Source organism: Vipera ursinii (genome assembly GCF_947247035.1).
Source record: "Vipera ursinii genome assembly, chromosome: 1".
In the NCBI taxonomy this organism is placed as follows: Eukaryota; Metazoa; Chordata; class Lepidosauria; order Squamata; family Viperidae; genus Vipera; species Vipera ursinii.
In genome coordinates this window covers 200,432,416-200,449,396 of record NC_139512.1, presented here as the reverse complement: position 1 = coordinate 200,449,396, position 16,981 = coordinate 200,432,416, and the positions used below count along the sequence as shown (strand labels likewise).

At 37.7% G+C, this 16,981-nt stretch overlaps 1 protein-coding gene across 2 annotated transcripts in view; it reads left to right on the top strand.

Moving 5' to 3' along the window:
• The window catches only part of MACROD2 (mono-ADP ribosylhydrolase 2), a 1,127,318-nt gene that overhangs the window by 16,502 nt on the left and 1,093,835 nt on the right, over nt 1-16,981 (top strand). The window contains exon 3 of one of the 2 annotated variants that reach the window (XM_083369818.1): nt 6,414-6,518. In XM_083369818.1, coding sequence (XP_083225944.1) covers nt 6,414-6,518 — 105 coding nt within the window. Of the gene's footprint in view, nt 1-6,410; nt 6,519-16,981 lie in introns of both variants that reach the window. The other variant, XM_083369817.1, reaches the window with a different exon arrangement.

Here is a 16,981-nt window from a genome sequence, read left to right as displayed (position 1 = left end):
CTCCAAAGACCTGCTAAAGTAGATAGATTTTGCAAAAAGCTAACAGGAGGAGGCCTGGTGGGGTATTGCTATTCCAGAGGTGCCCTCACGCTGGAATTCCTGAAAATGACTTTCTTTTGGAGATCGAACCCAGAGAGAGGTTTGTCTTCCAAATATTAACAAATCAATAGGGAGAAGGTGATAGCCAGGCCCTAAGCCAGGAAATTATTTAACGGTGACAATCAGCATTTTAATTGTGTTGGAAACAAACAGGCAGCGAGTACTGCTCTTGAAGCAGAGGTGTTTGTTACATAAGCAAATGGACTAATATCTTTAATTGCTCAAGCCTCTGAATTCTGGACTGGTTGTAGTTTCTGGATGCCCTTCAAAGGCAACCTTATGTGGAACACCTTGCAGTAATCCAGATGTGAAATAACTCAGACAGTCAGGCAGTTAGCAAAGCCTCCTGATCTAGAACAGACCATAATTCATAACTGTACACAGCCTTCTTAGCCACAGTTGTCAAACTGTTCTTCAAGTCTGAGAGGACACCTAATTATGAACTAGCTCTGCATGAGGAAGATCAGCTCCGTCCAATGGAAAAGATGGAATATTTTTGAAAGTGGAAGGCTTCTGCATGCAGGATCGTTCATTCAGTGATGGGCTTGAGTTTATATTGCTTAATCCCCCCTTCATGTTTACAGGCATTGAGACAAACTTCAACTATACCTGTGTTGGCCCAGAATTGAAAAATACTGCTGAATATCAAATCCATATTGGTACTTGACTATAGTTTCAGTAGGAACATCATTTTAGATACTGAGCCGCCAAGTTATGAACAGCTTCATAAGTTAATACCGTCATTTTGACGGGGGGGGGGGTAAATTGGAGGCCATAATGTTATCAGGTATAATATGTGTTATGACGTGTTATTCCAGTTAATATTCTTGCTGCCTTACTTGTACTGATTAAAGGTATCAGAGGGTGAACTCTGCTGTGCAGAAACTGCATAAGCTATTCAGGAATAAAAATTGATCTCATGAGAGGTAAGGAAAGAAAATATTAAAATTCCAGTGTTCCCTTCAATAGTACTTGCATCAAAATCTGCTATGACTTCTCCTTCTTCCCCCCCCCCCCCCAGCTTCCAGCATACTGTGCTATCATCAGGTCATTTTTGTGGTATGCTTAGTAACAATTATTTTTACTTTGTGTCTTCTTAATTGTATTTTTAACTCTTTAGCATCAAATGACCATAATTAAGGTTCATTAACATAATTGCTGGGAGTATAAGTTGAACGTTTCTCTGTTTGAAGTAGTACTTTAGCAGCTTAGCAGGTACTTAATAGTAGCAACTCAACTTCCCATTGGGGAACTAGTGTTCCTCTCTCTCTCTCTCCCATCCTGTTTTATAATAAAAGATCTGATTTAAATAAAATCATTTTTATTTAATTAGGAATTAGGAATTTTAGCTAGACTATAGTAATTTCAGTCTGTTTAGCTGCTGTCATATTTTTATTTTGTTATTGTGTTGTATGCATCTCTGCTCAGAACTGTAACGTTCATTTTCAAATCACTTGATTAAAAATAAAATCATAAAAATTATCCAAATGGGGAAATGGGCTCTATTTGGGAGTATCTTGTGGATTACAAAGATGAAGACAGCAGCATGCGCCAAAGATACATTTTCTCAGAACATATTGTATTGTTATAGTTGTAATGGTAGATATTTTTGTACTGAATATTTGCTGATAGTTTTGCATGAGGTGTTTCCTGCCAGGTCCCAAGAACGAAGAATGATTTGATGCATTATTTCTGAGTAGTTTCCTTTATTTGTCTTCACCTATAGACAGAATCTTTTATCAATTCAATCTTTGCTATGATTTGATGGTGGCAAAATTCATCTCAGAACATGCTAATAATTGGAGAATATATAACTATCGTTTTATTAAAACAAGCGGGTGATGTTAGGATACGGTTCTCTCGCTATCATGAATGAAGAATGCCAGAGGCAGGATAAGAGTTCTTATGTAATATTACAGAGATTAAAGATTTTATTGTATTCATTTGATCCAGTGGCAAATAATTAGTTTTCAACTAATAAAAGTATGAGTATAATGCACAGAAATCTGGCCTTCTCTGTGTCCTGAAGGAGTATATTTTGTCATATAGGGTTCTTAACCTTTTAAAAATAGGGCTGCTTTCCTGTTGATATTCTAACAATTTGATCTTAAATACTATTATGAATAGAAGGAATTGTAAAGGCACCCATTCTCAGCATCCTTTAGGACTGCTTATCCTTGAGCAGTTTATAGAGACATACAGTTTGTGAATTAAAACCTATTCATTGATATTAAAAAGGTTACAAAATCCATCATGTATGTCATAATAGGAGTAATGTGTATAGGGATAAGAATTAGCTCATTCCAGGTAAAGCATACAAGCAAGTTAAGTTAGAGTACATGCAGAATAAGGAAACCCTTAACAAGTATCTTCTGTTGTCTAATCTTCTATGATTTTATTTTACAATCCTCTTGAGAAAATGCTAGTACAACATGGTAAGTTAACCATTTATGTTTGCTTATAATTTCTTGTCTCCGAAATGCTTCTTACTCTAAAAGCTGCAAAGGTGGTTTTGAGGCACAAGCTAAATTCTGGTCGCAATTGCTGTTATAATCGGAGCACCTCCTTTGCTCTGTGCTAGATTTCCTAAAAATCTCACATAAAGTCAATAAAGCAAAAAAGGGAAAAAATTGGGCTGATGGATAGGGTGTCAAATTTTGTATTCCAAGCGCATTGCCATATGTGGTTCTGAATTTTTTAAGCTGTATTCTTAAGCACTATCAGTTGTTCAAACAACTGTTGTGGTCTGTTGTTCTGAGTACAACTGAAAGCATTTTCCTTCAACTTTTCTACAGCTCCATTCACCTCCCATTAACTGAGTGTTGATCCATTTGGTTGTGACTAGGAATTGATTGACTGGCTTGCCACCTGAGCCTCACCATGGGCTTAGAGAGAATGACTGGCCCAAGGTTGGCTTTTATCGCTAAGGGGGGGGGACTAGAACACAGTCTCCTGGTTTCTAGTCTGGTGCTTTAACCATTAGACCAAAGTATACCTGGTTTCTGTTCCACCCAGAGTTGTATGAATGTACACCCCATTGGGCAAGAGGAGACTTTTATTTATTAAACTTGCAAAAAACAAAGTATTCCTCTAGAAGTTGTTTGACAAATGGACCCAGTTTTAATAGGTCTAGACTCTAGAATATCAGGAGTTTCAAAGTGTGTTTTCATTCTTGGATGGCTAGTTCATTTTGATGAAACGCAAAGCTGTACTTTAGTTTGTTTTTCAATTATATTTATGCTGTTTTATGAATCAATAAGATTGAAAATGTACTAATTTTCAAGCACAAATGTTTATCGTTTTGGTTAATACTCCCTCTGGTGATACACTTTGGATTCTAAAGCATTTCTGTTTTGGTCCTGCAAGGGTTTGTTATTAATAAACTTGATGAATCTGTGTTACAATTGTGCCTGTGATCATAATTAACTTCCTATATTTTATAATAAAATAGATGGAAAATGTCTTATATTATTGGCCTGTTGTCATATGATTTAGTACTGTGTTCTCATGGAAAATCAAAAGCACAAAAATAACTGTATAAACAAATGCTAAGGTAACAACTCTGTCAGTAATTTCCTGGGGAGCTGTGGTATTTGTATTGCTACCAATCAATTATGATATTGCGTATTGAGGCTTGAGTTACCAATTGGTTGTGTTACCCTCAACTTGTTAGCTGGTAGGAGTAATTGTGTTTTATGTAACAGTTGTAATGTTTTTCAGATACACAGCTAGTCTTGCACATTGTATATAGGTAACCTGAACAATTATTTGCTTCAAAACTGTGCATTGAACTTTGCGTGTAACTTTTCTGAATCGAACGGCTAATTCTTGCTTAAACTTTAGTGTTGGAAGTCTTACAATGTAGTATTATTATAGATGCCATTCCCATTCCCACATTGTATAGAACTGGATAGCTTGTTTTGGGTTTGGTTGTTGTTCTTTTCCAGTGTAACAAAGAAATGATAACCCTTTGGTCACTATAATGAGAGAATTCAGTAGTGAATGATGTGCGCGCCCACAGAGAGGGCCTCCTCAGGGTGCCTCCTGTCAAGGAATGTTGACTGGTGGCCCCCAGGGGGAGGGCCTTCTCTGTGGGTGCTCCGGCGTTATGGAACCAACTGCCGGTTGAGCTCCGGATGGCATCAGACCTCCGATCCTTCCGTCGCGGGTTGAAGACCCATTTATTTGAACTAGCGGGTCTGGCCTGATGGGGGTACTTGGGTTTTTTATAGGTTTGTTTTATTATTCTGGTTTTAACTTGGGCATTAATTTAATTATCTTTTAATGTTTGTACTGTTGTTTATATTTTGCCCTGTGAACCGCCCTGAGTCCCTTTGGGAGAAGGGCGGTATAAAAATCTCAATAAATCTTAAATCTTAAATCTTAAATTCTAAATGCAAAAGGATTGCATTTTCATTGCTTTTATAAATATGTAGTTAATGTTTGCTTAGTTTCGTAGATGATGGTAAAATATGCATTTACTATACTGCATACCTGCCCTGCTGGGCAATCCCTTTTCAAAAATTATAAGTATAGGAAATTGAATACTCAGGTTATTCATAGCTTCTGGGGGGACCCAGCAGAAGAAGACACAGCAATCTTGCTTTGTTACATTTGCCTCCCGGAGCATTCCTTTATCTCTGGAGAAGTTTTTATTCTTATCTAATGCTAGTTTCAATGAGTTCTGCCAAGGAAATTTGCAACGCGATCACAGAGGTAATAAAAAGGGCAATTGGAAATAGCAGTTATAAAGCTTGGTGAGTAATAGTCTGAGGGAAAGAAATAGTTGTTCGGTTCAAGTAAGGTGGTTTCTACTGTAAGGTGGATGACTTAAAAAGGTGAAAAAGGGCCTGTCATCTTTATTCAGTAATATGCTTGTGAAAATTTGAAGATGATTTGAATGGGTGAGAAAATTAAATATATGTTGTAGCACTGTGCAAAGACATCATTTGTGGAACTGACCACAACTAATTTGTACTGCAATCTTAATCAGCACAATTGGAGCTCTATAGGATGGAAATGGGTCAATAAAATACTCTGCCAGGCTAGTATTCTTTCACTTAATAAAATCAAGCATGCCGTATTATGACTTTGGGAATTATCTTCTGCTTTCTTAGCCAAGTAAAAAGCTACAGAAGTTTCGGATTTCATAGTCAAATAAAGGCCTTTTGATTTCTGATTTGATTGTTTTACTAAAAATCTAATGACCTTTAAAACTCATGAGATAATACAAACATACAAATACATACATTATATACATTTGTTGTATATACTATTCACATAGTACTGTTCTGAAATAGAAGTCCAAAGAAAATTCTTCCAAAATTCAGACAAGGCACAATTATGCTTAAAAAGCTCATTTTTATGATCCTGCCTATTCTGTGTAGTCCTTTGGATTTGAAAGCCAAAAGATATTGTGGAGCATATGGGAACATAATTGTGGTATTGGTTTGTAGTTCCTTAAAGCAACTACTGTAAGCCCCCCCCACCTAGGATTACATGGGTGACCACTGTACCTGCATAATTGCAGGAAAAGACCCAATTGGTATAAGGAATTGGAGTTTTAATGCTGTTTTCTTTGTGAGATGGCTACCATTAATGTGTTTTAGAAAACAAATTCAATCATTAATTTTGCTTATAGAGGTAGTCCTCAACTTACAAGCATTCTTTTAAGACTGTTCAAAGTTATAACAGCACGGAAAAAGTGACTTATGACCAGTTTCCATACTTACGACCATTGCAGCATCCCCATTGTCACATGATCAAAATTCAGGTGCTTGACAACTGGCATGTATTTATGACAGATGCAGTTTGTAATCTTTGCAGCCGGCTTCTGATAAGCAACATTAGTGGGGGAAGCCAGACTTGCTAAATGACTGTGTAATTCACCTAACAACTGTTGTGATTCCCTTAACAACTGTGGCAAAAAGGTTGTAAAATGGTGCAAAACTCACTTAACAACTTCCATGGTTGACAATGAAAATTTTGGGTTAATTCAATTGTGGTCATAACTCGAGGGCTACCTGTACCATGTCATGTTAGGTAAATAGAAACAGAAAGGTGAATATAAACAGTAAATAAATATTAGGATTGTACCGCTTTCTACATTGATTCTCATATAGCACAAATAGTTTATATTTATATATATTATATATTGTATATATATTTGAGCATGCAAATTAAAATATATACATTTGTAAAGTTTAATGTTTATGTTACTAAACTGATAGTAGTAGGAGAATTGGCTTTTTCCCCACTTTCCAATATAAGGGATGGCTACCATTCCTTAAACTCTTTCTATTTCTTTACAGAAGAGAACACCAATGAAGCTTTCTTGATGCAAAAAAGTCTTAGTGAAAAAGTCTCCCTATACAGAGGTGATATCACAGTGCTTGAGATTGATGCCATAGTTAATGCTGGTAAGTTTTATAATACCTTTCATGTCATATTTAGCTTCTTAGTTGTTGAGTGTTCTAAGAAACCTCTGGAAAACTCCAGAATAATGTGTATGGGGAAAAAAGGTGATTTCTCTATTGTTAGGTATATCCCAAGGAAATTCAAATTTGTGGCCTTATGAAATAGGTGAATATCTATTGTTCTGCTGAATGCTTAATTTTATCTAATTTCTGCTGGTCAGTTGGGTAATGAACTATGCATTACAATGAAATTTATCCCTCCTTTCAAATCTTACTGAGCTTTCTGTCAGGAGCTGTCAGAATAAATACTTTGGATGAAAGGCAAGGAAACTTTTGTGTGGTTGAGATATATTATGAATGGAATAAATAAGTTATTTTTCAAATATGGAAAGGATTTCTATAAAGTGGATAGTCTTAAGTGGGTATGTATGCATGTGTGTGTGTGTGTGTGTGTGTGTATACATACATACATACATACATACATACATACATACATACATATATCTCAAAAAAATAAAGGGAACACTTAAACAACACAATGTACTGTATTTAATAGTAGGATGTCTTATTTTCTGTTCCCTTTATTTTTTTGAGCAGTATATTCAGGAAAAAGACAGACTAAAAGTAAGAACAAAAATTATTGCAGATAGACATACATACATATATACATACATACATATATACATAAATATATATATACACATTGCAATGTATGGCAGTGAAAGTTGGACCATAAGAAAGGCTGAGCGCCAAAGAATTGAGGCCTTTGAACTCTGGTGCTGGAGAAGACTCCTGCGAGTCCCTTGGACTGCAAGGCGATCAAACCGGTCAGTCCTAGAGGAGATCAACCCTGACTGCTCTTTAGAAGGCCAGATCCTGAAGCTGAAACTCAAATACTTTGGCCACCTAATGAGAAGGAAGGACTCACTGGAGAAGAGCCTAATGCTGGGAAAGGTTGAGGGCAAGAGAAGAAGGGGACGACAGAGAATGAGGTGGCTGGATGGAGTCACTGAAGCAGTAGGCGTGAGCTTAAATGGACTCCAGAAGATGGTAGAGGACAGGAAGGCCTGGAGGAACGTTGTCCATAGGGTCGCGATGGGTTGGACACGACTTAGCAGCTAACAACAACAACACATATACACAAACATATATGTATATGTCTATCTGCAATAATTTTTGTTCTTACTTTTAGTCTTTCTTTTTCCTGAAATTGTGGCTTGAATTTTGGCTGCGGATGATTTATCAGCTTCTCAAATTTCTTATTTTTGATTTGATTTGATTTATTATATTTATATGCCGCCCTTCTCCCTAAGGACTCAGGGCGGCTCACAACAATAAAAACTAAAAAAGAACATGAAAATACAAAATTTTAAAATAATTAAACAGTAGATTTTTAGCAGATTTTGTAAACAATTTCCTCATATTCTGAAAGTATATGCAAGAAATGCCTTGCATATGTGCCTTGCACTCTGGAAGATGCATCAGTTGTTGTCTTAAGCTTTGGTTCTGTTATTATCACTGCAATTATGAACTGATAGTAAAGTAATGATGGTCAAAGGTAGTTAATGTTATGCTAGATTCAAAATCCAAACCAGAATTTGAAATCATAGGTACTCTTAACTGTCTAGGTGTATTTGCAGGTCATTAGATTGGCCAAAACTGATCTAATTCATTATCTCTCTCTTTTTTATATATAAATTTATTAAAAAAAAATAAAGCGAACATAAAAACTAACACAAATACAGCAAAAAAGCAAAGAAAACTACTTTTGTACCTCTGTAGGTAGGGCTTCTGTGCATCATTCAGGATTTTCCCATGTGCTATCCAGGGCCTTGTTTTGTGAAAGAAGGACCCAGCTGGTGTGTAAAATAAAACTGGTGCATGAAATATAGTCCTTTCTGGCATGAACAGAGGTCCGGAGGGGGTGGCACAAATGGAGGCTCCTGGTGTACTGCTATGAAAGAAGCCAGCAAGAAAAGAATACAAGACTGATCCACTAGGGGTGTATGACATAGAGGGCATGGTGGCAGTGGACAGGGCCCGGTAGGGGCTGTGGTGGGTAGAAAGGTGGCAAAAATATGGTTGTAAATTCAAGTGGGCCTAAGTGGGCCTGAATTATGTTTTTGTGACTTGTGGTAGCACTGCAACAGATGGAACATTGAGAACCAGTTATAAATGTCGTCGTTCAGTGTTGTCATAACTTTGAATGGTTGCTAAAATGAATGGATGTTAAGCAAGGACTATCTGTACTTTTAAACTCAGTTATTATATTTCCTGAAGGTTTACAAGCTACTTAAATTGCAGAGTGCAGTACTCTAAGGAAACTTTACCGCAATGTAGTAAACAACAAAATTAGAACAATAGATGATGATAACATAATACAAATCAATAATATTAACTCCACATCCATCCCATTTAAGAATGTCATTTTCAATAAAAAAATACTCACCTAATCTACATCAGGGGTGGCAACCCAGTATTCAGGCAGTTCCTGAACACTTTCTGAAATAGTCAAGTCTTGGCAGCTTTCTAAATGTCAGTAAGATGAATTCTTATATGACCGTGGGCAGATTGCTATCCCAAATAGTAGGCAAAACACATAATAATCTGACCTGGCAATGGCTAAGAGCAGGCAAGTTGAAGAAAGAGACCAAGGGGCTAATTCTGGCCACACAAGACCACGCCTTAACGACAAATGCATATAAATCCAGAATTGAGGCAGCAACAGACAGCAGGCGACACCTCTGCAAAGAAGCTGAAGAGTGGATCACCTGATTAGCTGCTGCAAGAAGATCGCAGACTGACTACAAGCAGTGGCATGACAAAGTATTTGCCTGTAAGCAAGAACTGGTGGGGCCCACAAAATAGACAAAGTAATAGAAAATGAAGAAGCTAAAATGCTTTAGGATTTTAGAATTCAAACAAATAAGCAACTGCCACATAGCACTCAGATTTAACAATTATTGGTAAGAAAGAAAAAAAAAGTCAGGTTAGTGGACGTGGCAGTATTCGGAGACAGCAGACTGTAAGTAAAGAACTTGAGAAAAATCACAAAATACCTGCAAACAGAAATAGAACGACAGGCAAAAGTAAGCAAAGATAGTACCAGTAGTGATAGGTGCCTTGGGTGCAATCCCAACACAAACTGAGCACTACTTGAACACCATTGGCATAGACAAAATTACTATCAAATCAATTGCAAAGGCAGCTTTTCTTGGAACAGCTTTTACCTTACAATGATACCGTACCTCAGGTCCCTGGGAAGATTTTGATAGGTGGATAAAAATGCCAAACTCAGTCTAAGTATCTGGTTGACTGTGTGACCAATCATACTTTATTCAATTTGTATGGTATCTAATTAGAACACTAGAAACCACTTACGAATGATTCAGTGCTATAAAATAGCTGGACTGCTGCTCAGATTGATTAGATTGACACGGTCCAGATCTAGAAAAAGGAAAACAGAAGTTTCTCAGTTTTTCTGGCATGATTCACCACAGTTCACTTCTGAAGTAAAGTTTTTTATATAACTGTTAATCCAAAAGTTTTTTTTATATAACTGCTAATCACATTCAACTATTCCTAGTTTTTCCAAGATCATTTAAAGCTGGTTACATGCTGCCACCTGCTGTTAGACTATTTCAGTTACTGGAAGTTGTACATTATATTCTTAATATCTATTAGTATGAGCACTCGTTTAAAACTTAACTTTAGTGGCCATCGCTACATCTTACAATAGCCAGTCGTCCTGTTTACTGTACATTATGTGAAGAAGTATCTATCTCAAATTTTCCACAACTCTTTTCCAGGGTATGATCTTAGGTTCTAATAATTTCAGAGAAAGCCTTTTTCTACCAACTTTTCCCCACAGCTTGTATAATTTATCCTAGTTCTATAACAAAAAATCTTCACTTCCCCACCCCACCCTATGCTTTCTCTTCAAAAGGGATCTATCTGCTCTAGCCTTCTGATAATCTCAGTTGCTCTTCTCTGCCTCTTTTCAAAATATTTCAGTAGATTTCTAAAAACTGAACTTAGATAAAAGAGCAGGAGTAATATAAGAAACACCCATTAAAATATAGGATGTTCTTTTAAATTGCATAGAGCAGAATATTTTATTTTATTTTATTTTTTATTTTAATTCCATTTATATCCTGCCCTTCTCCGAAGACTCAGGGCGGCTTACAAGCTTAGCAGTAGCCTTCATTCTATGTATATGCCTGTTTATTAGGGCTTTCGCCCCCCCCCAAGCGGCATTATTACAAAGTCAGCTTATTGCCCCCAACAATCTGGGTCCTCATTTTACCTACCTCGGAAGGATGGAAGGCTGAGTCAACCTTGAGCCTGGTGGGACGCGAACCTGCACTAATTGCAGGCAGCTGGTGTTACTTAAGGAGGCATTAGCCCACTGCTCCACCAAGGCTCTAAATTTAATTGTTTGACTTTTTGCCTGGTTTCCTTTGACCTTCAGAAAATTTCTGGTTTATTGTATCCTAATTGTACGAACTATCACTTCCCTCTCAATCCAAAAAATTAAAACTTCAGGGGAGAAACAGTATTTGTATGTTGAATTGTGAACTGAATCTATTAGCTGTGAATTACGTTTAAATGAACATGTTAGTATAGTCTGTTTACTAAGTTACGCCTCCCTGTATCAGCAGCTTGTTAATGCATAATCAGCCACTCAGGTTGCCATGAATCTCAGGCTTAATGAACAGGTGAAGGGAAAAGTGGAATTTAAATCTGAAATTGATCTGACAGCCTATTTCTGATTACTAAATCCATTTCATTTGGCAACATAATTTATCATATAGTTAAAATTGTCTATCTGTAGCTCTCCAGAAGGAAATTAATTCAGAAACACGCCCAATAATATTAGGCTGAACCAATCTATTTAAATACTGCGGTAGTGCCAAAGAATGAAATGCTGTATTGGGAAGATACCTCTGAAAAGTCATCATGCTTGATTTTAAATGGGCATAGGCGGAGAAACCCACTACGTGTGGTCTTAACTTTTTGTTCATCAACACATTATTCACATGTGATAAATTACTTATTTATACTGAAAAGGATTAGAAGTTTTCTTGAGTGTTCTGGGTTGAAACAGTATGAGTATTGAGAGGCTGAAAACATTTTTTTGCTATGTTCCCAGTGATGTTTAGAGATGCTTTCTAACTAATGACACTACTAATAGTAACTGGAATTATAACGAGGGTGCAAATTGCTATAAAACCAGATGTTAGAAATGGGTGGGCAAGGCTTTTAGGTTCCTCTAGGTTCACTTTCCAAAAGGGATATTATTATACCTTTCCTCCAAAATTGCAAAGGGCAAGACATTAAAGAAGTCTATGGGAAAAAAATTCTGCAATGCATTATGCAGGTAATACTGAATAGATAATTGGCTGGTGTGGAAGGTTCCCTCTTTATTGCCAATGCTCCTGTACTAATTTGTCCTCTTCTATCTGAAAGCTGTGTCAAATAGCTACTGCTGTATTTCTCCTTTACCTCTTGGATTCATTGTGACTAGGAGGACTCCGCTTGGGAAGCCACACTGGTATAAATTACTCTTTCAAGGAAAAGCAAGATTTATTAAGAAGGATCATGACAACCAATAAATCACTAGAAAAATGGAGCTGGAGTCAGAAATAAAGCCAGTATATGCAAGTCCTACTTTCCAGGGGTATCGTCCTGATTTCCAAATGGACTGCTGCATTCTTGATTCACCAAGGTACTCAGAAGAGCACTGATAGGAATCTGGATTGAATGACATCTAAGGACTTTAAGTTACTGTATGCATATACCTGACAGCTATATAGCATCTGTGAAAGAGGTTTAGCTTTAAACAATTTTATAACCACAGGCATGTTCTTGCCTCCTCTAGTATCAAAAAAGACCAGTATGACTTACTGCTATTGTTAGCCTCATCAGAAATGATTTAATTTGCATGCACTAGACCAAGGGGTCTTCAAACTTGGCACTTTTATGACTTGTGGACTTCAACTCCCAGAATTCCTCAGCCAGTGTGCCTGGCTACGGAATTCTGGGTGTTGAAGTCCACAAGTCATAAAAGGGCCAGGTTTGAAGACCCTTGCACTAGACTCTTGAGTATTGAAACACTATACCAAGATATTTGAAGAATGAAGCCTATGAGATTATTATTTTCCTTTGAGTAGCAATTAGCATTGCACCATATTGATTCCTTCAAGAGTACCCTAATTTTGGTTTTAGAATAGTTTATTGTTGCCTTTCTTCTGTACAGTTATCTGCTAGGCTCCATACACTTCTTTGAGGCTAACTTGAGTTAGAGAAAGGACAGCTATAACATCAGCACAGAGAAGTGCAAACAGCAATCTATTATTAAATTTGGGTGGTAGTGGTGATGGTAGAATTTTGCCTTGTTTAGGATGCTGACTGTTCTGTTCCATCCTACAACCGGCCCTGCAGAAATGTCAGGGACAACCCCTTTGTTATATTCAATAGGCTGGAATTAAGCCAACCAAATTTATTCGCAAAAACTAAACAAAACAGTTCAAAACAGAGTAAAACAAATACAGACTGAGACTATATCTTCAAATGGTTGCCTTCAGCAACCAGCACCTCCCACACATTCCCCTTTTAAACAACAGTCTCAGGGCGTGGCTTCTCTTTGCCTCCTCCCGAGGTGCCTCATTGCTTTTCTTTGTTCAGTTCTGCTTGTCTGCCTCCTGCTTCGAGCATCCTTGAACAAAGCCAGCTGTGGATCGTCTTCGTCTAATCTTTCAGGCTCACACAGCTGGGTCTGAGGAAGAACAAGACGGGAGGGGCCTGGCTGAGAGCTCTGCGATGCATCTGCAACCAAAGGCTCTCCAAACCCCTCCTCCTCCTCCTCCTCCTCCTCCTCCTCCTCAGAATTGTCCGATTCAGCTGCCGAAACCACAGGCTGACGCTGAATCACAACACTGACTATTGAATGTACATATGTATTGAAATGGTAGTGGTGGGAACATAATCCTGCTTTACTGCTTTCTGGATGTCCTCAGAGAGGTGACTGCTACTACCACATATAATTTGCGTCATGGTGTTTTCATGCAGCATCCTAATTAGATAAGGAACTTCCATTCTATAGAGGAATGAAACAGCTTCTACAGAGTCATACTGTAGGGATGGAAACAAAGGGTGGTTTTAAATCAATGAAGGCAACATAAGGAGTGGAAGTAAACATGAGTATTTCTTTACTAGAAACTGCAGAAAGGCGTATTGCCTACTGCAGGGCTTTTCAACCTTTTCACCCATTGTACCACTTTTAGGATATGGCAACATCCGAGTACCACCAGTCGCCTAGCAAGGTGTCAAAAACTTGACCAAAAAAAAAAAAAAGGAAAAAAGTGATAAAGTACAGGTAGTCCTCGACTTACCACAGTTCGCTTAGTGACTATTTGAAGTTACAATGGCACTGAAAAAAGTGCCCCCCAAGGGACAGCCGAGCAAGATACCTGCCTGCCCACCCAGCGGTGCTCTTCCTCCTGTCCGAGGTTTTTATTGTTGTGAGCATTTCTGTTGAGGATTGGCAGCGGGGGTGGGGTGGGGTGGGTTGGTTTTTATTCCCCCCCATCTGCTGGGTGTTGCAGCAGGTTCACATGACCCTGAGGCACTGTGACCGTAATAAATATGAAGTTGCCAAGCATCTGAATGTAAATCACAAGACCCTGGAGATGCTGCAACATTCCAGCTGATCGGCACTTCTCTTGGGCTCAGAAGCGCCAGGATCAGCGCTGAGCTCCAGCTGGAGCTTGGCGCTGATCCTGGCACTTCCACTGAGCCTTGACAGCCCTGCTGTCTCTCGCTCAGCCTTGTGCAGTGCTGCCACCGGTTCAGCTCATTCCCGTCCCCCGCTACCACTTTTCTAGGATGGTCGCGTACGACCTGCCAGGTGCCAATGTACTGTACCACTGGTTGAAAAGCCATGGCCTGTTGGACCTGCCCGCCCTGAAGTCCATTTGTTTACTGAGTAGAAAATTCTCCTGTTTTAATATGGGATCTTCTAGAAAGAAAGGTGCATATGCTCAGCTGGTAGGTAATATGTAGGAGGCTATTTGAATGATAATTCCTGGGTTGTTTTTTTTTTTTTGAAAAGTGGGACTTAATAACATGATCCCAATCTTTAGGTATTTGGAAAGTGTTATTAATATGTATGGATAAAGGAGCCAAAGGAAGAATTGATTTCTAATAGTTTGACAGTCACCAGTTCACTGCTGGGAACTTTCCCATTTTTAACTGATTAATTAGTTTAACAGTTTCCAAATGAGAGACTGATGGCCAGAGAGGAATACCTTTTAGGAACATAGATTGAGAAAAAGGACTGGTAGGAATGAGCGCATGTGGCTGTTAATGTAGGCTTACAATAAAGTAGAATTAGTCCATTTGGTCTTGTTTCCTGTCTGGTCTGTTGGGAAGGCTGACATCAATGTTGCAAGTTTGATAGTATAAATCTCTCCTTCCCCCACCTTATTCAGCCTGATAAGTTAGGAAGATTCCCTTTTAAGTTTGTTTCTCTGTAATGCAGCTGTAGGCTATGCCCACTCTTCTCTGACCATTCCCTAGGCAGCATCCCTCTGTCCCACCCCATCTGCCCAAACTGTTCCCACATATCATTGCAGTGGGTGACAGAACCCCACTGGGAATTAATGGCTTATTGGAAATGGTGTTATTTTTCCAGACATCTGCTTTTATTTTTATTTCCCTGGATGCTGTTTTTATATTGTTTATTTTATATTGTTTTGGTGCTATATTGTGTGTCTCCAAGAGTCACAATGGAATCAGGAGGTTTATGAATCCAATAAATACACAAACGGAGAGGTTATTCTAGCATTTGTAATGGGTTGCTGCATACTGAATCTCTGGAAGATAACAGTTAATGAAAATGAATCTGGATGTTCAGTGAGGGGGTTGTGTATTGGAACAATTGCCAATTATATTAGAAGGGCTCATGCCTTAGAAAGAGAGTTACTGTAGTTTTGTCTATTGTGCTTCCACAAACAATTTTCCCGTAAAAAAGAAATAGTTGTATCTGCTGACCTTGTACATATTTTTGCCTGTACTGAAGTTAATACCTAGTTCTAGATTAATATTTTATGCTGAGATTATGTTCTTAATCTGTACATATACAGTATATGATCCATCAGTAACCAATTTAAGGGATTTTTCTTAGGTTAAACATAAAAGTTAGCATGGGAAGCACTGGGTTGTGGTAACATTGGAGTTTTGTTCTTTTGTTAACTTTGAAAAATCCATTATATTTATCTCTTCTTAAAAGCTAAAATACTGGACCTGGTAGCTTTGGTGTGCCTCTTATAGATACATAAGGGTATTTGTATAGGTTTACTCTATTTACCTTTAAAAAGTCTAAAGATTTAACAATAAAGTGGAGCTTGGAGTAGCCCTATATTTGGAAACCAGAGATCGGTTATCATTTTTGTTAGCAGAAATAAATGTGTATCTAATTGCATGCGACACCAGAATGAATTCTTAAAAAGTTACAGAATAGCTTGGTAATAGCATGTATGTCATGGTCCTGCTACCATTTTGAAATCTCACATGCTAAATATAACATACTTTCTAGGAATTATTAGTATTAGAGGACCTATGTCATATCATGCAAAATCTGATTTTGGAATTCTTATATGAGATTGTACAATATTTCTGTGATATATTTTATTGCTTGCAGGTCAATGGTTCTTGAGAAATCAATGACTAATTATGTGAAATTGCTGACTCATTTAATTCAGTACAGTCTAATACCAGGAATCATGCACAAAGTTTACAAATCAGTCAGAACTGGAAGAAAAAAATAACAATAAAGCTGTGACCTAGTGAAAATAGTCTATTGAATCTGTTAGTTATTATGCCTGCTGTTCATAAAAATTGGCCAAGATACTTGTGAAATGCTGTGATATTTTATTGTTTAGACAACGTGTATGCTCTTATTGCTATTGTTGCCAATAGCTCTGGTTAGCTTTTTTTGTTTGTTTTTTTCTGTGGGAAATAAATTATGGGTGCATTAGCAATCCCACAAGCTATTTATTTGAGGGCTCTGTCACGCAGAAAGTAGAAAAGTAAAAGTGAAGTGCGAATATATAAATAATGTGGTTATATGACTTTGTGTTTACATATTGGAGAGTAGAAACATTGGAGACATATTTATAACCTCCTGCATACAATAAGCTTCTGTGAGAACATAATTGCATTGTTGGCATACATGTAGGTATAAGTTAAAAAAATCAGTTTTATCTAGTGATGATATACTACATTAAATTGCTGTTCTTCCAGTAGAATGGATGGTTATTCCCAGTGTTTTTTTTGTAAAAGAAAAAGGTGCCGGAACTCACACATGCCATACAACCCGCCTTGTCTACCCTACAAGGTTCCATCCAAAAAAGGTGCCGGAACTCCGTTCTGAGCGTTCAATGAGAAAAAAAGCCCTGGTTATT